This window comes from Tursiops truncatus, chromosome 7, assembly GCF_011762595.2.
Source record: "Tursiops truncatus isolate mTurTru1 chromosome 7, mTurTru1.mat.Y, whole genome shotgun sequence".
In the NCBI taxonomy this organism is placed as follows: Eukaryota; Metazoa; Chordata; class Mammalia; order Artiodactyla; family Delphinidae; genus Tursiops; species Tursiops truncatus.
In genome coordinates this window covers 54,208,569-54,233,659 of record NC_047040.1, presented here as the reverse complement: position 1 = coordinate 54,233,659, position 25,091 = coordinate 54,208,569, and the positions used below count along the sequence as shown (strand labels likewise).

Below are 25,091 nucleotides of genomic sequence, written 5' to 3'. Positions count from 1 at the left end.
AGGGAATGGAATGAAATACTTAAAGTGACGAAAGGGAAGAACCTACAACCAAGATTACTCAACCCAGCAAGGATCTCATTCAGATTCGATGGAGAAATCAAAAGCTTTACAGACAAGCAAAAGCTAAGAGAATTCAGCACCACCAAACCAGCTCTACAACAAATGCTAAAGGAACTTCTCTAAGTGGGAAACACAAGAGAAGAAAAGGACCTACAAAAACAAACCCAAAACTGTTAAGACAATGGTCATAGGAACATACATATCGATAATTACCTTAAACATGAATGGATTAAATGCTCCAACCAAAAGACACAGGTTTCCTGAATGGATACAAAAACAAGACCCATCTATATGCTGTCTACAAGAGACCCACTTCAGATCTAGGGACACATACAGACTGAAAGTGAGGGGATGGAACAAGATATTCCATGCAAATGGAAATCAAAAGAAAGCTGGAGTAGCAATCCTCATATCAGATAAAATAGACTTTAAAATAAAGACTGTTACAAGAGACAAGGAAGGAAACTACATAATGATCAAGGGATCAATCCAAGAAGAAGATGTAACAATTATAAATATATATGCACCCAACATAGGAGCACCTCAATACATAAGGCAACTGCTAACAGCTATAAAAGAGGAAATCGACAGTAACACAATAATAGTGGGGGACTTTAACACCTCACTTACACCAATGGACAGATCATCCAAAATGAAAATAAATAAGGAAACAGAAGCTTTAAATGACACAATAGACCAGAGAGATTTAATTGATATTTATAGGATATTCCATCCAAAAACAGCAGATTACACTTTCTTCTCAAGTGTGCAGAATATTCTCCAGGATAGATCAGATCCTGGGTCACAAATCAAGCCTCAGCAAAATTAAGAAAATTGAAATCATATGAAGCATCTTTTCTGACCACAATGCTATGAGATTAGATATGAATTAGAGGGAAAAAAATGTAAAAAACACAAACACATGGAAATTAAACAATACGTTACTAAATAACCAAGAGATCACTGAAGAAATCAAAGAGGAAATCAAAAAATACCTAGAGACAAACGACAATGAAAACAAGACGATCAAAAACGTATGGGATGCAGCAAAAGCAGTTTTAAGAGGGAAGTTTATAGCTATACAAGCCTACCTCAAGAAACAAGAAAAATCTCAAATAAACAATCTAAACTTACACCTAAAGGAACTAGAGAAAGAAGAACAAACAAAACCCAAAGTTAGTAGAAGGAAAGAAATCATAAACATCAGAGCAGAAATAAATGAAATAGAAACAAAGAAAACAATAGCAAAGATCAATAAAACTAAAAGCTGGTTCTTTGAGAAGATAAACAAAATTGATAAACTATTAGCCAGACTCATCAAGTAAAAGAGGGAGAGGACTCAAATCCATAAAATCAGAAATGAAAAAGGAGAAGTTACAACAGACACCACAGAAATACAAAGCATCCTAAGAGACTACTACAAGCAACTCTATGCCAATAAAATGGACAACCTGGAAGAAATGGACAAACCCTTAGAAAGGTATAACCTTCCAAGATTGAACCAGGAAAAATAGATAATATGAACAGACCAATCACAAGTAATGAAATTGAAACTGTGATTAAAAATTTTCCAACAAACAAAAGTCCAGGACCAGATGGCTTCACAGGTGAATTCTATCAAACATTTAGAGAAGAGCTAACACCCATCCCTCTCAAACTCTTTCAAAAATTGCAGAGGAAGGAACACTCCCAAACTCATTCTATGAGGCCACCATCACCCTAATACCAAAATCAGACAAAGATACTACAAAAAAAGAACATTACAGACCAACATCACTGATGAATATAGATGCAAAAATCCTCAACAAAATACTAGCAAACAGAATCCAACGACACATTAAAAGGATCATACATCATGATCAAGTGGGATTTATCCCAGGGATGCAAGGATTCTTCAATATATGCAAATCAATCAATGTGATACAGCATATTAACAAACTCAAGAATAAAAACCATATGATCATCTCAATAGATGCAGAAAAAGCTTTTGACAAAATTCAACACCCATGTACGATAAAAACTCTCCAGAAAGCGGGCACAGAGGGAACCTACCTCAACATAATAAAGGCCATATATGACAAACACACAGCAAACATCATTCTCAATGGTGAAAAACTGAAAGCATTTCCTTTAAGATCAGGAACAAGACAAGGATGTCCACTCTCACCACTATTATTCAACATAGTTTTGGAAATCCTAGCCATGGCAATCAGAGAAGGAAAAGAAAAAAAAGGAATACAAATTGGAAAAGAAGAATAAAACTGTCTCTGTTTGCAGATGACATACTATACATAGAGAATCCTAAAAATGCCACTAGAAAACTACTAGAGCTAATCAATGAATTTGGTAAAGTTGCAGGATACAAAATTAATGCACAGAAATCTCTTGCATTCCTATACACTAATGATGAAAAATCTGAAAGAGAAATTAAGGAAACACTCCCATTCACCATTGGAACAAAAAGAATAAGATACCTAGGAATAAACCTACCTAGGGAGACAAAAGACCTGTATGCAGAAAACTATAAGACACTGATGAAAGAAATTAAAAATGATACAGACAGATGGAGAGATATACCATGCTCTTGGATTGGAAGAAGCAATATTGTGAAAATGACTATACTACCCAAAGCAATCTACAGATTCAGTGCAATCCCTATCAAATTACCAATGGCATTTTTTAATGGAACTCGAGCAAAAAATCTTAAAATTTGTATAGAGACACAAAAGACCCTGAATAGCCAAAGCAGTCTTGAGGGAAAAAAACGGAACTGGAGGAATCAGACTCCCTGACTTTAGACTATACTACAAAGCTACAGTAATCAAGACAATATGGTACTGGCACAAAAACAGAAACATAGATCAATGGAACAAGATAGAAAGCCCAGAGATAAACCCACGCACCTATGGTCAACTAATCTATGACAAAGGAGGCAAGGATATGCAATGGAGAAAAGACAGACTCTTCAATATATGGTTCTGGGAAAACTGGACAGCTACATGTAAAAGAATGAAATTAGAACACTCCCTAACACCATACACAAAAATAAACTCAAAATGGATTCGAGACCTCAATGTAAGACCAGACAGTATAAAACTCTTAGAGGAAAACATAGGAAGGACACTCTTTGACATAAATCACAGCAAGATCTTTTTTGATCCACCTCCTAGAGTAATAGAAATAAAAATAAAAATAAACAAATGGGACCTAATGAAACTTAAAAGCTTTTGCACAGCAAAGGAAACCATAAACAAGATGAAAAGACAACCCTCAGAATGGGAGAAAATATTTGCAAGCAAATCAACGGACAAAGGATTAAACTCCAAGATATATAAACAGCTCATGCAGCTCAATATTAAAGAAACAAACAACCCAATCCAAAAAGGGGCAGAAGACCTAAATAGACATTTCTCCAAAGAAGGCATACAGATGGCCAAGAAGCACATGAAAACCTGCTCAACATCACTGATTATTAGAGAAATGCAAATCAAAACTACAATGAGGTATCACCTCACATCAGTTAGAATGGGCATCATCAGAAAATCTACAAACAACAAATGCTGGAGTGGATTTGGAGAAAAGGGAACCCTCTTGCACTGTTGGTGGGAATGTAAATTGATACAACCACTATGGAGAACAGTATGGAGGTTCCTTGAAAAACTAAAGATAGAATTACCATATGATCCAGCAATCCCACTACTGGGCATATATCTGAGAAAACCATAATTCAAAAAGACACACTCATTGCAGCACTATTTACAATAGCCAGGTCATGGAAGCAACCTAAATGCACATCAACAGATGAATGGATAAAGAAGTTGTGGTACATATATACAATGGAATATTACTGAGCCATAAAAAGGAACAAAATTGGGTCATTTGTTGAGACATGGATGGATCCAGAGACTGTCATACAGAGTGAAGTAAGTCAGAAAGAGAAAAACAAATATCATATATTAACGCATGTATGTGGAACCTAGAAAAATGGTACAGATGAACCAGTTTGCAGGGCAGAAGTTGAGACACAGATGTAGAGAACAAACATATGGACACCAAGGGGGGAAAGCCGCAGAGGGGTGGGGATGGTGGTGTGATGAATTGGGTGATTGGGATTGATGTGTATACACTGATGTGCATAAAATTGATGACTAAAGAACCTGCTGTATAAAAAAATAAATTAAATTAAATAAAAAAAAAACTAGCTATTTCCACACAAGGATTTGAACCATCTTAAAATGATAGAGAATAAAAACCCCAAATCAAGGATACATATTACTATGTTGTTACAGTTTAAGATGATGTGTACTTTAAAAAAAATTATACTTCCATTAAAGCAACAGCCCTGTAAGTCAAGCGTGGATTCAAATTTAGTTACTTGTTTTAAAAGCCAAAAATCAGAAGCCATCTTGTTTTTGGAATGTGGTCACTATATTACCTCCTTATCTCAATACCACCCATGGGGATCTTCTAATAGTCCAGTCCTCTAGTATTTGTTTGCACTGTTGCATAAATATTGGTTTATGAATATTCCCCTGCTTCCCACTAGTTGTTATAAACTACAAGTTCCCCTTTTAAAGAAACAAATCTTTTTATTTCCTTAGGTAGCAAGGTAAGGTAGGAAATGGAATCCTGACACTACAATTTACCAGCTGTGTGACCTTAGACATGTCAGTTAATCTCTGGACCAGTCTTCTCATTTGTAAAATAAGATGCATAATAATTCATGGGCTATTCATGGGCTATAAAATTGCTGTGTGAATTCAATGACATACACAGAGGAAAGGGTTTTATAAACCACAGGCACAAGTCAGTCATTAAAGTGAGCATGTCTAACACCACAAGGGATCAGCAATAACTTACCTAATAAACAGGGCCATAGGATATACAAGTAATACCATCATCACATGGGATGTAAAAGTCATCCTACAAATACTTGGTTTGTTTGTTTAAACATCAATGGAGAGACGCAAGAGGGAAGACATATGGGAACATATGTATATGTATAACTGATTCACTTTGTTATAAAGCAGAAACTAACACACCATTGTAAAGCAATTATACCCCAATAAAGATGTTAAAAAAAAAATCAATGGAAAGGGAAGGATGGAGAGTTTGGTACTCTCTCTCCCTCACAAGGTTCCCTGCTTATTCTTCCTGACAACTTCTTCCTTTGGTGAACTGAGTGAAGCAGGAGAACAGGCATGAATAGTCAATAATAAATGAGCTAAAGGGCAAGACCTGTTTTGGTAATGGACTTGGTACTTTTGACTGGGCTGCCACTACCTGTGTCAGTCACTGGCCTCTCATGGCTTCTGTGAGGCCACCCCACTGCCCAGTTCCTCACCCCCACCACTCCATTGTATTTGGTCCCTGAGTCTCATTCATTCTACCTCCTGGACTCTGGCACAATCTACCCCCATCTTTCTCCTGACTCAGTTGTCAACACTTTCCAAGCCTATTATAATATGATAGCCTCTCTGCTGGTCCGTTACCTTCAGCCTCACCTCCCACATCTGTCCATTCCTCCTTTCATGATCAGAGTGTTGTTTCTAAAAAGAAAACCTGATCATGTTACCCAGGGGTTTCAAAATCTCTCAGTGGCTCCTCAAAGTAAACAAGATAAAATCTAAAGTCCTAAGCACAGAATACCAACACTTTAGGATCTGGCCCTTGCCTTCTTTTCTAGCTTCTCGTCCACTCATTGCATCACTTTCCAACCATACTTAAACCACTTGTTGCCAGTACATGGAGTGTTCTGGCGAGCTTTTATGACTTTGTAAACGTTGTTCTCTGCCTGGAGCACGACTGTGCTCATGAGCCTATTAATTCTTCAATGTGCCGTCTGTGCATTTTCTCCAGCTCTCTCCCAGACAGAGAGCACTGAGTAGGTGGGCTGTTACAGCACTTACAACCTTGGGATCTAGCTGTGCATGCGCGTCTCCTCACCGACACACTGAGCTCCATGAAGGCAAGAGACAGGTCCTGGCATCCCTAGAACCTAGTGCAATGTCTCAATAGCAGGAACACAGATGTTGGTAGAATAAAACAAAAAAAAGCTTAAATGAACAGTGGGCATTCCTCATTGCTAAACTAATTATTTAACATCTCACTTAGCTAGCTGCCACTCTGTAAGCCACCAAATGATACTGACCATTATCTGTAGAATGAGCACTAGCAAAAAGCTAGCTTTATTACAAGTTTTAAAATTCTACTTTTACAAACTTCTCTTCCACCAGTAGGTGGCACCAGAGACCTTCAATAGATAACATTTCCACTTACAAAAGCACCACCAGATTGCTCAGGACCATGCTCCATGCTTCAGCAAGTACTGAGTTCCCCAAAACAGGAGACTGGGGCCTCTGCAGACTCATATTTTTTTCCAATTTGCAGAAAGCAGAGCTGCACTTACTTTCTTAAGGGAAGTTGTGTGAATATTTTCTGTCTGAGGGGCATGAAACGTGATATGGTGAGCTTTTATTTTAAAAGGCATTTATTCAGTGAATTTAATTTTTGTCATATAGAAAATACATTTATGAGAGGGTTCTAAAACCTCTGTATGTGTATTAATATTACCACACATAGAGAGTTAATGATCACATGAATTTATAAAGTCCATTCGAATATTTAAGGACATCAGTCACATTGAAAAGATATTTTTCTTTTTCTACCCCAATTGTAGTCTTGTAGAGAGCTTCAAATGTATGTTTGCAATGCCTTAAAGGCAAACTATAAAATGACTTATAAACTAAAGAGTACTATGCAAATATAGTTAAGACTACTACTTTAGATAATCCATATACATATGTTTATTTGAAAAATTTCCTCTAAAAATTCAATGAATGGATAAATTCTTTAGTATGGCTTTAGTGAATTTGATATTAAAATGCATTTTTCTTTTTAGTAGGATATCACCGAATCAGTCCTCATTTCTTAATATTTGGCATTTTTCAAATACCATGCTCTGAAGTCACAAAGTCTATAGTATTTATCTATGTTGGTCACCCAATACCAGACTTTTATGTTTCTATAATTCCTCTCAATGCTTGTAATAAAATTAATGTATTGAGCACCAGTCACTTGCTAGCCATGCCTGTAAGTGCTTTACACACCTCATATCCTTTAATTATGCTCATAAAATCAAACAGGTCTATTTGGTTTCTAGATCAGCATCTCCATCCCAGAGCAGGAAATCATTAGGTGATAGAAGCCCAATTGAAATACTAACTTGGTTAAGAAACCGGCTCTTGGCAAGGTAGAGACTGGGCCATAACCCAATGGGAGAAGCACAATAAGCAAAACAAACGTTTATTAGGAGTGCTGTGAGATGCCCGAGCTTGGAGAATTTCCCTTTGTGGTGGTATACAACAGTCAAGCAAATGAAGGAGTGATTTTCATTCGGGATAAGGTTGATTTACCCTGTCTCTATGTGAGGTAGGTCTACAATCATCATTGGCTAGAAATGGCTCTAAACATTTTGTTTCATTCTACTAAGGTCAGACTCCTGGGGTGAGGGGAGGGGCCGGTGGTTCTGGGAAACACGCACCAATTAAAAATTATAACAGCTAACAGATGGAGGGATTACTGTATGAGGGGTGCTGCGATACGTGCTGATGTGGGTTAGCTGACATAATCATGACAATGATCTGAAGCCACTGATATCAGCCATTTAACAAGCATTCTTTTGTCCGATCAACAATTACTTACTGAGTACCTACTACGTATGGAGCTATTCTAGGACAAGGATCCACCCTTGCTTTCACAGAGCTTTCCTTCTAGTAGCTACTGCTTTTCAGGCACCATGTTCTTGGTACTAAGACAGAATCCCTGCCCTCATGAAATGTACATTCTAAGACTGAATGCAATATTATCCTCACTTTATTCATGAGGGAAAGAGAACCAGAGAAATCAGGTATTTGCCGAAGGTCACAGAGTGGAGCCAAGACTCAAATCCAACCTCTCTGATCATAACGCCCCCACTTTTGTCCACTACAGGATACCACCTTCCAAAGGGATATGGCTTTTCACACAAGCACTGTCCATAGACTGAACAACGTCTTACATATAAATGGACTCTTAAAACACATGTAGATGCCATTATAATTAATCTAATAATAATTGTAGGTTTCGTTGTATTTTTTCAAGAGATAACAAAGTGTAACTACAATCATAAAGAAAACGACATTTTTCAAGTTTAAAACATAGAAAAACACTGAACTCATTCCTTTTTTTAAATTGTAGTTTAAAAAAGCACATAACATAAAATTTATCATCTTAACCATTTTTAGGTGTACAGTCAGTCCAGTAGCAGAAAACACTGATCTAATTCTCAATTCAATAATCCAAGTAAGTGTTCTGCAAGATGCCCATGAAACTTCAAATTATGCATAAGAGGTAAGAAAACCTTTTCCTCACATCATTCTTTTTAAATATTAGCAACTCTACCTTTGCTTGTAAACCTACCTGTTCCAGAAACTCTGCATTGAAAGTGGGCTGGCCGTCCCTCAGAAGTGACAGTGTCCTGAAGTGGGGTGACGATGGCAGGAGGATAAACTGGCATTTCCTGATCAGGAGACACAACTTCTGGAACTAAAGGAAGGGACCACAGACTTGTCAGGAGTAAGGCAGCCTACAGACCTCACAGAATGAAGCATGCTGATTTCTCTTAATTTATCAGTGGAGCAGTGGAGCCCTTTCAAAGTTTCCAAGTTAGGTAGCAATCTACTTTTAGGAGCCCCAAGTTGTATTTTTAAATGCCCTGGGAGGATACAAAAGCGGGTTTCTTAGGTTTTACTTTAAGCTGAGAAGTAGCAAGGTAGTTCTACCTTCCACAGAGAGCGATGCTGAGGTAGTGACAATTCCATAGTCATTCTTGGCTTCACAGGTATAGACGGCCGCATCCTCTGGGAAGGCTTCGATGAGCAGAAGTGTGTACTCTTGCCCATCGTGAAGGAACTTGCACTTGAAACCAGTGGAAAGCAGCTGCTCTTCCTTGTACCAGGAAATTTTGGGCTGTGGTCTGCCGGATATCACAGCACAGAAGCGGGCGGGCTTGCCAGATTGCACAGTAACAGGCTGGAGCTCCTGTAGAATTTGGGGCGGTTCTGGGGCTGGGAAGAAAAGAAAACAAATAGCCCATGAAAACACAGGAAAGCACGGGAAAATCTACGTTAATTTGTTGCCAGGTGGTTATGTACCCCGAAACAAAACTTTGGAATGGTGATATCTTTACTTGCCTTAGAATATTAGAACATTCTTTGCGCTAAGAAGGAAAAAAAATTGGAATTTTGTCCCTAAGTAGAGGGAGATACTTTTGATATTTGGTGGGGGGGGGGGGTGGTGCTGGGAGTGCTGAGTTTTTCAGCATAACACGGTCACCCCTTTCCTGGCTGGGATCTGGATCGGGGTGACAATGGACAGTCCTCTAAAGAATGCTAGAACATTTCCACATGCTACCTATTTTTAACAGTCATTTGGGCAAATCATGTGGTGAGGTGGCTCATCCCATTCAGGTTCGGTTTTCAAGTATTTGTGTATATGTGATAATCATTTTTTAATATACAGGTGCCAGTGAAGTGCAATCAGTATGCATGAATGAATGAATGTCATTTTAGATCTAAAGGCAATTAGGTAATTTTTTTTTTAATTCAGCTTTCCTGTTATGCTAATTAAAACATATTCTTGGTGTTGTGATGACTGAGGGAAACTGGGTCGTTCATGGAACCAAGAAATGGGGAGAACTGACTTCTGTGAGGCTGATTTCTGACACAGCCATATAGGTAGACCTTTACTTCTCTGTGCCTCAGTTTCTCTACCACTAATATAGAAATAATAATAACTGGATACCATGACGATTTGGTCTTCTAGGGACCAAGGGGATGTTGGCAATATGGTTCATTTTTATGAAACTTGAGATTACTCTTACTGTTCCTTCATCTGTCTCAGGGGTATTTGTTCAGACAGGTAGGACCCAAGGTCAGGACAGGAATGGATCTAGACCAGCCTCAGATTCAGCTCTAAGGTTTCTAATTAGGAAAGTGGATGGTTTAATGGTGCTCCTCTGAGGACTTCGTAGCATATGGAATTCCCCACTAAAGTCAGACCCTGGTCCTAGGGCATGGAGCTCACCTGTGGCTTCCTAGGTTCTCCCAGGCATGCCTTAACAGAGGCTGGAAATGCCCCACCAGAGACTGGAAATGCCCCATCACTTGGTAGTGCTACTAGTATTCAAGCAGTTAGGGCCAAGGGCAGAGAACTAGAACAGCTGAAAACCGTAACTAGAAACCCATTTGGGGTCTATTATAATTGACATACAGTGGATGTTCAATAATGTTGACCAAACTAAATAAGGATCTAGCCATTAGGTGCCTTCTGGAAATGACATCTTGGTCCTTTTAACAGCTACCATCCCATTTCCACAGGTATAATATGAAAATAAATGTAATAACTTCAAACATATGAGTACCATGGGTTCTTGAGAAATTGCCTGGAAACTACCAGAACTTCAGTAAGTTGAAAGGGAGGATTATTACAGATGGATGCACAAAATATGTTAATATCTCTACCTACCATTGACGTAGAGGGTAACAGAACTCCTGTTCCTTCCTGCCACAAAGGTGTATTCACCAGCATCGCTATGCCTGGTCTCAGAGATAAACATCCGGTGGATTCTCCTCTCCACCACATACTGGTGTCGTTCTTGAACTTGGAAATTGATTTCAATGCCGTCTTTATACCAGTGGGCATCTACATCATCTTCATTGACCTCAAACTCAACGACAGCACGTTGTTTCTCAATAACCTTTTAAAGGAGCAACAGGAAAAGAAAATTGAAGCCCTGGTTTCCTTTCGGTTTTAACCTGTTTCCAAAACAGCTCATTTGAAGAGCATGTCAAACCTATATATTATGTTATAGAAAATTGACTGGTTATAGCACATTCTAAGTTTTCCTGCATATCCTTGGACAAAAGGTGCCCATACTTCTTTTGCTTACATCTGCATGGAGGCAATGATTTCATCCTTAAATGTTTGCTTCTTAGTTAATCGTAACAGAAATAATGACACTTTGCGGTACTTCCCTGGTGGCGCAGTGGTTAAGAATGCTCCTGCCAATGCAGGGGACACAGGTTCAATCCTTCAATCCCTGGTCCGGGAAGATCCCACATGGCGTGGAGCAACTAAGCTCATGTGCCACAACTACAGCCTGCACACCACAGCGGCTGAAGCTCGAGTGCCTAGAGCCTGTGTTCCACAACAAGAGAAGCCACTGCAACAAAGAGTAGCCCCTGCTCACTGCAACTAGAGAAGGCTTGCGCGCAGCAACAAAGACCCGACACAGCCAAAAGTAAATAATAAAATAAAAATAAAATAAAAAAGAAATAATGACTTTACTTTAAAGAATAATGACTTTACATCTGAAGGCTGTTTATCATTGACAAAGTTCTTTTGAGTTACTATTCAATTTGATTTCACATGATGTGAACCTTGTAGGCTAGGTAGGAACTATTATCCTCATTTTTAAAAGTGAGAAAATCAAGGTTCAGGATTGGTCAATAAAGGATGGAGGACATATTGGGTTATCTGACTATGCATTGAAGGCTTTTTCACTCTGGCCTAATGTAATGCCTGGCTCTCCTTGGATGAGCAATATGATAAACATGAGCTCAAGTGATACTTCCCTTCACATGTTATCGCCCCGTTATATCACGTGGGAAGACTGGCACCCATGAGGACAAGCCGTACACGTGCAGTCAAGAGCAAAGGTGTTTGCTCAGCATCCCTGCTAGGAATCCAGCTTTGCTCAAACTGGTCTTCCTCTTGGACCTCGGAGGGAGTTTTCCCAGTCAAGTCCCCACACAGCTGCCTCTCCAAGGTAGAAGGCTTCTGAGAAAATGCCACCTTGTTCTGAATTCCTTTAATTCCAGTTGCTGTGCGAACACCACAATTTAAAGTTTAGTTCCTTTAGGGTTGATGTTGCTTGGTAAGTGGCCATTTGACAGTGAAGTGTCTACAGCTGCTTTCATTAAAGTATTTAGACAGCTGCGAAGGATACACTTATTCCCTAAGCGAGAGGAAACTGTGACTAAGTTGATGTCAGCACAAGAGTGTAAGCTGGTAGGGATAAGCTGATTTCATTTTTTTAGAAGACTGTGGTTAGAAAATTTAAAAGTCAAAAAATTAAGTGACATTCTCTATGAGGACACGGGGATGGGGAAGGGTAAACTGGGACGAAGTGAGAGAGTGGCATGGACCTATCTACACTACCAAATGTGAAATAGATAGCTAGTGCGAAGCAGCCACATAGCACAGGGAGATCATCTCAGTGCTTTGTGTCCACCTAGAGGGGTGGGATAGGGAGAGTGAGAGGGAGACGCAAAAGGGAGGGGATATGGGGATATATGTATATGTACAGCTGATTCACTGTGTTATGCAGCAGAAACTAACACACCATTGTAAAGCAATTATACTCCAATAAAGATGTTTAAAAAATTAAGTGACAAAATGATAGATTAGGAGCTACTGATGACTTCTCCAAAAATTCAGCACGTGGACAATTACCTGAACCTCCCTTTTAATGCTTCGGATGCGAACGTCTCTGCCCTCTACAAAGAGGCTGGCAGTGGACATGTTGCCTCCAGCCACCACTGTGTACTTCCCAGCATCAGACATCCGGGTGGATGGGATCAGAAGGCGGTGGACGTATTTCTCCTTCTGTATCTTTATTCTATGGAAGAAAGGGAAATTGAGGTTTAACGTATGATGACTCAAAGGAAACTGGGAATCACTGGGATGTGGCAAACAAACCAACGGACCTGTCCACAAGCTGTAGCTCTTGGCCATCTTTCATCCACTGCACAGTGATGTCAGGTTCAGAAACTTCACATTCAAACATAGCTCGCTTCTTCTCGAGAACCTTAATGTCCTTAATGTGTTTCCTAAATTCTATATGACGAGCTGGAGAACAGCGTGTAAAAAAATTAATCTTTCTAACAGCTTTGCTAAGATATAATTCACATACTATACAATTCACCCAGTGAAAGTATACAATTCAGTGGCTTTCGGTATATTCAGAGTTGTGCAACCATCACCATAATTAATTTCAAAGCATTCTCATTACCCCCAAAAAAGACCATGAACCCCTTAGCCATCACCCTCCAGACCCCTCCCTTTGTCCTCCCCTCAGACTTAGCACCAATCTATGTCACTATAGATTTGTGCACTCTGAACTTTTCCTATAACTGGAATCATACACTATGTGGTCCTTTGCGACTGGCTTCTTTCACTTGATATAAAGTTTTTTAAGGTTCATCCATGTTGTAGCATGTATCAGTACCTCCTTTTTATTGCTGAATAATATTTCATTGTGTGGATATACCTCATTTTATTTATCCATTCATTAGCTGATGCTCTAACATTTTATATAATGTGTTTGCCATTTATTTTTATGGATATGACATTTATGAAACCATACCTTCCACATAAAGAGTGGCTGTCGAGGTAGCTTTTCCAGCCACAAAGGTGTACTCAGCAGCATCCCCGAAGTGAACATTCCTGATGTTCAGGGAGTGGGTGAGCTTTTTGGTTCTCATCTGGCACCTGTCAGTCGATTTGATTTCCACACCATTCTTTAACCATTTGTAAGAGATGCCTTCATAGTTCACTGTGACCTCAAAGGTAATGGTGTCTTTTTCTTCAGCATTGATGTCCTTCAGCATGGATGTAATCATGATTGCTGCAAAGGGGGAAGGAAATACACCCAAGGAGATTTTGTGTCAATATGACGTGGGTTATGACAGGCACAGAACGAAAACTTGGAATGTTCTTAGTACGTCTGTTTAGGTATCACAGTTCAGAGAGATGAGCCATGATACCTTCCAGGTACCCCGCTACAGGACAATGTCAAGTGACAGGGGAACAGAAAAAGTAAGAGATAGACAATGGAGCATCTTCATAGGTAGCCTTTCAATGCTACCCTAATCAAAAATTTTATCCAGATGCCTAACTCAGTGTGGACACAGTAGATGTTTCAATCAAGGTAACTGGTCAGGAAGAAAAAGTGTAGGCTATGGAATAACAATGAGTCTACTGGATATTCTGTGTGTGTGTGTGTGTGTGTGTGTGTGTGTGTGTATATTTGTATATATATTTTACTTACGTGTCACTTTCAGGGTGGCGCTGACTTGGTCATTGCCACAGACAAATGTGTATTCTGCTGAGTCCTCTGTGCTGGTGTTCATGATGATCAGCTGGTGGAGTTTTCCCTGCACCACGATCTTGAACTTTTCACTCATTTCAATCTCCACCCCATTCTTTAGCCACATGGAAGGCACATTGAAGTGGGAGACCTCACACTCAAAGGAGGCAGTTTTGGTCTCAGGTACCTCAATGTTTTTCATGGTTTTTGTAATATGTAATGCTTGGGAAAATCAGAGAGCACTTCGGTTAATATATTTTATTAAAAAAAAAAAGATGGAGCAAACAAACGAATGGATACATGGAGATCACCCAGAAATGCCACAGGGGCTGCCTCATACTTACTCTCCACGAATAGTTTCGCTTTGCATTCCAATTGCCCCACCACAGCTGTATATTCCCCAGCGTCCAAGGGGGAAATCTGCTGCAGCATCAGTTTGTGGACCTTCCTTTCTGAGACCAGCCTGTGTTTGTCACTCGGCTTAATCTCCACATTCTTGTGGAACCATTTCACTGGCACTGTGTCGTGGGAAACGCTAACTTCAAAGGCAACGGTGGCATTTTCCAAGGCAGTCACATCCTTTGGCTTCTTAATGATTTTGACAGCTAATGAGGAAAGTTGAAGCCATTTAGTGATATGGTTAACTTCATGGTAACCACGAGTTGGCTACTTGTAAAGTGTTTCTAAGTCAACTTACTCTCAACGTGCAGTCTGGCACTGGCTCCCAGCCTTCCAAGCTTGAAGCCATAAACAGATTCATCCACAACGGCACAGTTTTTAATTCTCAGAGAGTAAATTGTTCCTTTGACTGAGATAGTGTACTTGTCATTGGATTCCAGCACAACCCCGTTTCTGATCCACTGGACACCTTTTACATTAGGGTGTGTGAGCTCCATAGTGAAAACAGCATCTTGCGTCTCTGTCACCGTGAGGTTCTTCAGAGTCTTCTTAATTTTGACAGCTGAAGACAAATTTATGATTTGTTTAGAAAATAAAGATGATACCATTCAGGTAAGAGAAGTCCCAAATAAGATTGTTACCGGGTCATCTTGCAAAAGAATGGTTATCAAAGAATTTGCAGTTATGCAGCATCTCTAGAGTTTTTAAAAGACACTTTGAGATTATTCAGGAAAACCTGGGTCCAGTTTGAAATGTACCTCGTATAATGTCTTTTCTATACTTGAATGAGATGTAGTTTGCATAGCTGTATATTAATAACTTAATCAATGGATTGGAGAAGAGTGAAAGAAGAATACAGACTGAGAGCATCTAATTTGCTGCTCCACAGAGCTGGAACCCAAGACGTGGTTTCTTCACATTAACTCATAAGCAATTTTGCACCTTGTGGTACACGGCTCAGAAAGAAAGTTCGAGAGTTTATAATGATTTTATGAAATGAGGATTTATGGGATCCACAATGATTATACCATTTGACTTTTAGAATAACTGTCAAAAATATACTACGATTTTTTAGTGGATAAATCTGTTATTATATCACTGACCTTCAACTTTAAGTCTGGCAGATGTTTTGGAAGTGGCCACCTTGTAGGTGTATTCTCCAATGTCATCTAGTTTGGTGGCAGCAATGATAAGCCTCCTTTTGTGGCCATCAGATTTACTTCCGATGTTTTTACCCAGCGGTAGGTGTTTGTCATCCTTCAACCATTCTCCTTCGGAATCTGGGTTGGCAACTTCACATTCAAACACAGCTTCCTGGGATTCAGCTACAGTCTGATCTGTGAGTGGCTTGGAGATGGCGCCCCCTGTGGAACAAGAGAAGTACAAGTGTGAGTCTTTTAAAAATATTTATACAATAGAAAAACCTTTGCACAATTAATATAAAACATCAAATTTTAAAACATGATTCTGAACATCATGAAATGTCTAATAAAATTATTTTTACGCACTTTAAGAAGGTATCACAGAAACCCCTCGTTCTAAGTATGTATCACTGATAACCAGGGAAACTACTGGAATCAGAAAGGTTTTGCAAAGGAAAAGCAACTGTTAAGTTATACAGAACTCTGAGAACCTTAATGTGGAGCACAGCTCATGGACGGCCCGTAACTCAGTTCCTTCCTCAAAAGCATGCTGCTTAGTCTTCTACGGATGATTTCCTGAAAATACATCTAATATCTGACTGGAAAAAATTTTGCTGAACAAAATGTATAGTCATCAATGTTTCTAGAAGATTAGGGATTCCTATATACTAAAAATCACTGTTTTGACAAATGTCATCTCTTCTACAAAGTTTTCCCCCATTGGCTCCACTGCTATCATCGCTGGCAGAGATAATTACTCCTTCATCAAGTTAGTTGCTAATGTATCTGTCCCTCTCTATATTGTGAATTCCTCAAAAAAAATATCATGCCGTATTCATTTTTGTATCCTGAGTTCCTAGCAGCGCCTGGCCAATGGCAGGTGCTTTAAAAATGTTGGGTGAAATCACATAGAGGCTCATAGTTTTTTCTTGTTTCCACACATTTAAAAACATGTAATTTATATTAAACATATCAAAGTGCAGAATCTAAAATTCTGTTTCAGAAGTTTTTTTCATGGCCAAATCTGTGAGGAAATCTTATAATGTAATAAAGTATAAACCATGAAACTTTCATACCAGAGAAGACACTATTCCCATTTGACTTGCTTATATACCACGGATTGCACAATTTAGTCTCCTCAAAACCTAAATTGTTATGTACCAAACCAATTAATGATGATGCCTAGTTTTTTCTTGACAGTTGGCTTAGACTTTTGATTCTTCATTTTTAAGCTGGTGGCTTCTGCTGAGAATGGTCTACTTCATTTCACAAGAGACACACAGACACATATATTGAGGTATATTTTTAAAATATTCATTATAAAGTATGAAGGGAACAAAGAAAACAAAAGTGAAAGAAACAAGAGCAATAAAAAAAAGAAATACATCTTTACAGTAGGAGAGTTTAAATAAAACTCAGTCCAAACGTTAACTCATCAATCTATCATGTGCAACGTATTGGACTATACAAAGATGAGAAAGAAGCAATTCCACATTTGGGGAGCATCTACTCAGGTGTGGGAAGAAGAAACGGGGAATAAAACTAGTATATGAGTCAGGGTCATGAAAGAAACACACATAAAGTGATCCTGAGGTTGGAGGATTAAGATCTACAAATGGGAAGGTCAAGGAAGGCTTCACAGAGGAGATGGCATTTGAGCTACGACTTCCTGGAAGAACATTTGGAATTTAGGCTGATGGGAATAGTGTCAAGGGTATTATTGGTTTTGAGAACAGCATAAGCAGAGGCAAGGAAGTGGGAAACTGGTGGGAATTTGGGAGGAAATGGGCAATGATTTCTTAAGTTAAAACAACTGCCCTACTTAGGTTTAAGGTTTAACCTAAGTTCTTTAACCTAAGAACTTAGGTTAAATGATAAATGTACTGACCTGCCACGATAAGTTTTCCAGATGTCATATTTTCTCCAGCATAAAATATATATTCTCCTTCATCGTCTTTCATCATATTTAGAACCGTCAACTTATATATTTTTCCATGAGCTTCAATTTTATATTTAGAACTGGGATGGATTTCCTTGTCCTTAAAATTCCACAAGACATCAATTCCTGAGTGGGACAGTTCAACTTCCAAGACCACATTTTGGGTCTCTGTACAGGTAAGGTCGTGAAGACCTCTGATAATTTTAATTTCTGGGGGGAAAAATAAAATAATCACTTGGTTACTAGTATACTGGGAAAATAGAATGCTTAAAACAATACTAAGTGACATGGAACAATTCTTACTTTCTACAGAAAGATCACAGCTGGTTTCAACTCTGCCAACCATCAGCTTGTAAGGACCTTCATCTGAAGCATAGGTCCGGTTGATCACAAGCCGCTGCTTAGTGCCTTTGACAATGGCATGCACGCGATCATCAGGCTTGATCTGTTCATCATTTAAGTACCATTTAACAGAAGTCACATCAGGGACTGAGACCTTACATTCGAGCACAGCCTTGGTGCCCTCAAGCACGTTAATGTCTTTTAGAGGTGTTATCACGTCAACACCTGCAAAACCACACACACACAAAAGGATTGTGAATACAAATTTTGTTGGAAACGTGTGCTCACTTGACAGCATACAACAAGACATGTAAGTCGCACTCACTGTAGACAGAGATGTGCCCACTGGTTGACAGTCCAAGGGCAGGAATGGTGAAGGAGTAATGTCCAGCATCCTCCTTAGTCATGTCTTCAATAAGCAGCATGTGTGACTGCTTGTCTATCACAATGTGAACCCTGTCGCCCGGCTGCACTTCTTCGCCATCCTTCATCCAGACACCTTCCACCTTCTCTAAGGAGACTTTAACTTCAAGCTGAACAATGTCACCCTCGCAGACTTTTTGATCACTGAGTCCTTGTAGGATAGCAACGGGGCGGGCTGTGAAATATGGGGAGAAAGAAGAATGTTATGATTATTTATTATCAATAAGCCATAGCGATACTCACTGCAAGCTGACAGGAAGGGGAAGGCTTACGTTTCATCTTTAGTTTACAGGTTGTCTTTTTCCCATCGACAACAAAGCTGTATTCTCCCTGGTCCTCTTTGGTCACATCCTTGACTGTGAGGTTCTGACGTCCACGGCGAGATGTAATTGTGTACTTGCCATTGGATTTAAGCTCCACGTCATTATGATACCATTTGCCTTCTATATTTTCCGGGGTTATAATGCACTCTAACTCTCCTGAAAATGATTCTGAAACTTCTATGTCCTGAAGTTCTTTCACAAACTCAATGACTGCACCTGAGGCATAAGAGAAGGAGAAGTTAATTTCCCTGGAGAGTTATGCATCTAGACTTAGGATAGAGAAAATTCCTTGTAAATCTCTTATTCCCCCCGCCCCATACTATCAGGAATATTCTTAATATCTAACTGCTGGACTGAGAAATAAATTGTCAATTAAAAGGAGTTACTTAATTTAAAAATTATTTTTAAAGCACAGAATTATATTTCAATAAAAAATTTAAAAGCAAGATATCAGAATGACCTTGCTTTTCAAAATCCAAATTTTCAGGAATTCCCTGGTGGTCCAGTGGTTAGGACTCAGCGCTTTCACTGCCAAGGGTGCGGGTTCGATTCCTGGTCGGGGAACTAAGATCCCACATACAGCACAGTGACGCCAAAAAAATAAAAAATTAAAAATCCAAATTGTCAATATTCTTAATTACCAGTATAAATTCATGAGTCTTGCTATGGAACTTATATTTAATTCCCAAGTAATTCGTTTTATGAAGTGAAAATTGCATAGCTAACTTTATCACATACTAAGGGGGACTTTAAAACTTAGGAATGAAATCATTATTTACTACCTTCGACAATAAGCTTAGCCGTTGTTTTTACGTTTTCATCTTCGGCAAGTACACAGCTATAGTCTTCAGCATCAGATGTGTCAACTGTCAGGACGGAGAGGAAGTGAACTTTCCTGTCAGAGAGCATCCTATATTTATCTCCCGTGTGAACCTCCACACCATCCTTATACCATTTCACTTTGACAAATGGCTCTGAGGTTTCACATTCAAATGTTGCCATGGTGTCTTTTTCCTTAGCAACAACATCTTGTAATTCCTGTGTGAAAGTGATCAATTGCTTGGCTATAAGAAAAAGGAAAAAAAAAAAAGCACATTAAATTAAATTCACAATTTGGATAATGGGAAAAGAAAATAAAAAGAAAGACACTACTGGATATTCATGGATAAACAGAAACAGACCCATCAAATGAAAGAAATTCAAATTACCCTGGACGAGTAAGAATGCGTGACTTGAGGTTTCCCCAGCTATATTGATGGCTTTTACCATGATGCTGGCAGAGTCCTCAGCCGTCACATCTCTTATGACCAGCTCACAGACATTGTCTTCAGGCCAGTACCAGTAGATTCGGTCAGAGCGCTCAATCTTTACACCGTTTTTGTACCACTCACATTCAGGATCTGGTTTCCCCACCACTCTGACCCGGAAGTGTACATCCGATCCGTGGCCCACTGTTTGGCTTTGGATTCTTTCAAAGATTTTAGGAGCCTCCATACTAGGACTTAGTTCAATTTTATCAGGTTTAAAAGTTGGAATAGTGATTTTGCCTTCTTCGGCAAGGGCTTTCTTCTCCTCTTCAGTTAACTCTTTGGTCCAGTGGAGAAGTTCATCTTTTGTCTTCCTTAGAAGTTCTTCATAGGATTCATCCTTCTTACGAGACTTGAGCTCCACAGCAGTAATGGCTTCATAATAGCCTTCCTCAGTCCTGCGCTTGAACTTACTACGCAGCTCTTCTGACTCTTCAGGCACTTTTTCATGGGTAATTCTTTCAGTCCTTTTCAACCTCACAATTTCCTTAGTTTCAGTGGTGTCAGCAGGTCTGTCCACCTTTTGTACTTCGAACTGAAGTTTTCCAGGTTCATGTACGTGAAACTCAGGCTTTGGCTCAGGGGCTCGCCTAAGGACAGACCTAAAATCTTCCCTCTGTTGGATCTCAAGCTTCACTTTATGCTCTATCACACCTTCAGGGTTTTCTGCAGTGACCTTGACTTCACCCGTATCATATGATTTGCAGTCCATGATGTCCAGATAATGAATGCCATCGTAGCGAACTCTGAACCTTTTGCTTTTGCGGATGAGCTGCCCATTGAGGTACCAGTTGACTTTGGGCTGAGGGTAGCCTGTCACTCGGCAACGGAATCTGGCGGTCTCCCCTTCAAGTACTCTCGCTGGCTCTGGGAACAAGACGATGTCTGGCTTTTGCTTCTCCTTTTGATCGGTTGTCACACTTGTAAGGGCACCTTCATGAGCCATCCGTTCTAATTCTTCAATTCTCTGTAAGCCTTTCCTCCCCTCAGGCAATTGAGATTCTTCCACGAGACTCTTCTCGTCTTTGACAATAAGGGTAGCAGATGTGTGATCTGTTCCGTATTTGTTAGTAGCTCTGCAAGTAATGATACCACTGTCTCTGGAATACGCAACTCCATAATCAAGGCTGCAATACCCAAATTCATTGATCATACGGAGCCTGTTGGCAGCTTCCAGTGGCTTTCCATCATGGAGCCATTCCACCACCATCGTTGGGTCACCAATTGGTGTTAGCCTGCATTCAAAGTGGGCAGGCCCAAAGCGCTTGAGTCTTAAGGAAGTGAGTTTTTTCTTGAAAAATGGTTTCTGTTGTTTCTCTTTGTCATAGAGGTCACCCTCTTCCCATTGCTCTTGACCATATCGCAAATGGAGGGGCTCCAGTTCTGGGGCTGCAATCTCCTTTGCTCTATATGTCCCTCGTGGGATGATTAATTTTCTCTCTGGCTCAGGCTCTGCAAACTCAACTTCAACATTTACTTTGCACCTTGTAGTGTCTCGGCCAGCCTTATTAATGGCAGTGGCAGTGTACCAGGCAGAGTCTTGGCTGACAGTGGAGTCAATTTTAAGGGCAGCTTCTCCCTTGGCTCCTTCAATTCTATTAAAAGTGGGAAAATTAATCATCAGTACAGAAGTAGTTGTGGCTTCCTTGGTTACTGGATTTGTGTAATGAGCTTAGTTTTATTATTTTTCAAGCAAACTTACCTGATTTTTGGATATTTATGAGGTACAATGATCTCACTGTTTTTCAACCATATGATGTCAGGGTTGGGGTTACCCGTAGCTCTGACTTTCATTTCAAGTCGGGAACCTTCCTTTATGTTGAGATTTTTCAGTTTTTCCACAAACACTGGTTTTACCTGATGTTCCACAGCTGAAAGAGAAAGGTCATGATTCTGAGTAGGGCTGAACTACCTGTTTATAACCCAGGTGATAAGGTAATTTCTTTTTTAATCTTCAGAGCAAATACCTTCCACGGTTAAAATCACTGAAATTGATGATTTTCCTGCCCTGTTTTGGGCAACCACAGTCCATTCTCCAGAATCACTGGGTGTTGCAGGGACAATAATTAGTGATTGGGTACCATCTTCTTTGATGACTACTTTATGGGTATAGTCATTGACAATTTGCTGACCTGTAAAAAAATAGAGTAAAAAAGAAAACATGTTAAAATAGTTATTTTTAAATTGTTAGGCACACATATAAGCTTATTTTTGTGTTTAATGATTTATGAGCAAAAACTTATACTTACCGTCATGAAACCAGAAGGTCTCTGGCATAGGTCGACCCACGACCTTTAAGTCAAATCTGGCAGTCTGTCCTTCTAAACATTTGAAAGAAGTAGGTTTCAACACAAAGACTGGCTTATACAGTCTCTCAAGCTGTGACTCATCTGTTTCCTCCAGCCTACGTCCGGGGGACATCCGTGCAGGGGACATCCGTAGAGGGGACATCCGTGCAGGGGACATGCGTATCGGAGATCTGCTCACTGAACGTGGAGAGATGGACCTGAAAAAGAAAGGCAAAGCAGAATATTTTCATGAGGCATAGAGAAAACTCAGCAAGACAAAGCTCTTTCTTAATGTTATTTTAGAATTTACTTTGTGTACATATTAAAAGGTACCTCAAACTTGCTGGGATCCAAAACGGAATATATTATTATTGCCCCCAAAGCTATGCTGTTCATTTAGAATGGTCCTTAATGCTGTCTCTCCCTCACCACTGGGTTTAGTTAGTTACCGAACCTTTTTGGTTCAACTACCAAAATATTTCAATAAATGCTGGTTGCTTAAACAACCACGTGAATACATTTATGGAAAAAGAAAAATATACTTCTTTATCCCAGAAGAGGAAAAACATAGAAATTATATTTGAAAAAATCCCAAACTCCATCTATATACTGCAGCCAGATTGGCTTGGACTGGATTTCAAGTGCTGACACCACCACACAGGCTGGGTGAACTAAGGCAATTTTCACAGGGTCAGGGAAGCTGAGTGTTCCCACTTCCAAAATAGCAATGATAATCCCTCCAAGGCAAGGTTGTTGTATAAATTAGGGTAACATATGTAAAATCTGATGTCAAATACACCTTTATAGCTTTCACTACGTTAGCTACAGCACTGGCAAAATAAATAATATGCTCCACAATGAAAATGCTTTTCTCAGCTTACGTAGGGGCAAGAAATAAAAACTGGGCAACTGCCGGTATTGTGCATGGCAAATTTCTGTGCTATCTCAGCCTTCAATTTTTTCTGCCACACAATAGCAATTTGCTACAGAGATATTTGGTGTTTTAAACAATTTCAATACTAGTCAACACAAATTATCACGAGTCTACCTGATTCTGCTCACTGGCTCTGGTGTGGGCATGTAAGTCGGAGCACTAAGTGGCGCAGCGGGTTCCACATACAATTTCCCTGAGCAAATTGCATTTCCTTTAATATTGCTGGCAAACGCGGTATAGATGCCTTCATCTTCCGGAAGAACAACAGGTATGCGCAGACTAGCTCTGCCATCTTGTAGAAAGTCCATATGGTATCTCTCTCCATGTCTGATGCGCTTGCCATCTTTGTACCATGCAATCTGCAAATAATATCATGCATATGTCAATATAATTTAGAGAAAATGGTTACACTGTAACCTATTCATGTCTTCATTGTAGCATGGAGGTATGATCAATGTTTATATTTTACCTTGGGTGATGGATACCCAGACATCTTGCAATGAAAAGTAACACCCATCCCTTCAAGAATTCTGTAATTCTTGACTCTTAAATCAAATCCTGCTTCAACGGCTTCAGATTCAGAAATGTCAACTGCCATCTTTTCTTCTCCGTCTTCTTCAAGAAGTTCTTCTAATGTAGTCTTTATTATTCTGTATTCAATTTCTTTAATAAGTCTCTCTTCAAAGGAAGAAATATGGAATTCCTACGCAGTGAAAAAGATGACAGTTTATTAAAAAGATATATGCCGACTGATAGAAATTCCTTAAGAGTATTCATTTCAGAGATAAGGTTTGATTAAAATTTTTAACTGCAAGAAAAATCTAGAAGGCTCTTGTTTTTGCTTGTTTGTTTTTCAGTGAGAATTAGATGGGTCATTGTTTTGTTTTTAAATCTGCATTCCAGTCATCTTTGTCAGTTCATGCTGTGGTGTCTTGGGTCAATGACATTCTAAGAGTATGGGTTATATAGGCGATGTTCAGCCTACCGATGAAAAAATGTTGGCAGTAATGAACTTGGTTGTGCTAGTATTTGTTTTTCCTGCTTATATGTAATTCCTATTTCTAAAGTCATGTGTGCAACATGTTATGAAGATTAAGGAACCTCGTCAGCAGTGAACCTGGACATGTTTATAGTAGTCTAACCCTGACCTATCACTTGAAAATGAAAATATCAAACAAAAAGAGGGGCATTGTGGGAGGCAAGTATACTGTATGAAGTGATTGACTTGGTCATTATTGTTATACTCACCTGGTCTTCCACAAAAGTTCTGACCATTACAGTATCTTTGGCCATTTTCTTCCTAATTAAGGCTTGCTCTTTTTCATACTCTTTTTCATATTCAGAGTATACATAGCCAGGTGCTATTTCTCCAACTTTAGGTTCTTGCACAAATGCAGGCATTTGTGTCTGGTAAAGCATTTCTTGCTGGGACTTCATCAGTGACTCATAATCAGCTAGGAGTTAAGAACATAAGTTAATTTTTAATGTTCTTATGAAAAAGCCTCCATGCCACTGTTCACTCAAGCAAGTCCTACACCACGGAAAGTTGATAACCAAAAGCCAGATCTGCCAACTTTTACTATCAAAGTGCTCAGTATAGACTAATTAGATTGAATTTCAAACCCAAACTTACGTTAAGAAGTCAAGGCAGCCACTACTATTGTAGAAAGAATTTTATATTAGTAGTCAGTCCTTTGGGATCAACCCTAGAGGTCTTCCTAATTTGCCATGTGGCTTTTGGCA

General features: G+C 39.4%; 1 protein-coding gene across 1 annotated transcript in view; it reads right to left on the bottom strand.

Annotated features, from left to right (window-relative positions):
- TTN (titin) overlaps window positions 1-25,091 on the bottom strand; it is a 281,892-nt gene that overhangs the window by 229,673 nt on the left and 27,128 nt on the right. Inside the window, 22 exon segments of the mRNA XM_033859976.2 lie at window positions 8,521-8,646; window positions 8,883-9,167; window positions 10,627-10,858; window positions 12,616-12,781; window positions 12,870-13,011; window positions 13,529-13,789; window positions 14,213-14,473; window positions 14,596-14,856; window positions 14,949-15,212; window positions 15,754-16,014; window positions 17,681-17,941; window positions 18,035-18,298; window positions 18,399-18,671; window positions 18,769-19,035; window positions 19,602-19,883; window positions 20,028-21,721; window positions 21,829-21,997; window positions 22,094-22,258; window positions 22,376-22,632; window positions 23,463-23,707; window positions 23,818-24,051; window positions 24,597-24,802. Of these exon segments, the coding sequence (XP_033715867.1) occupies window positions 8,521-8,646; window positions 8,883-9,167; window positions 10,627-10,858; window positions 12,616-12,781; window positions 12,870-13,011; window positions 13,529-13,789; window positions 14,213-14,473; window positions 14,596-14,856; window positions 14,949-15,212; window positions 15,754-16,014; window positions 17,681-17,941; window positions 18,035-18,298; window positions 18,399-18,671; window positions 18,769-19,035; window positions 19,602-19,883; window positions 20,028-21,721; window positions 21,829-21,997; window positions 22,094-22,258; window positions 22,376-22,632; window positions 23,463-23,707; window positions 23,818-24,051; window positions 24,597-24,802 (6,576 nt within the window).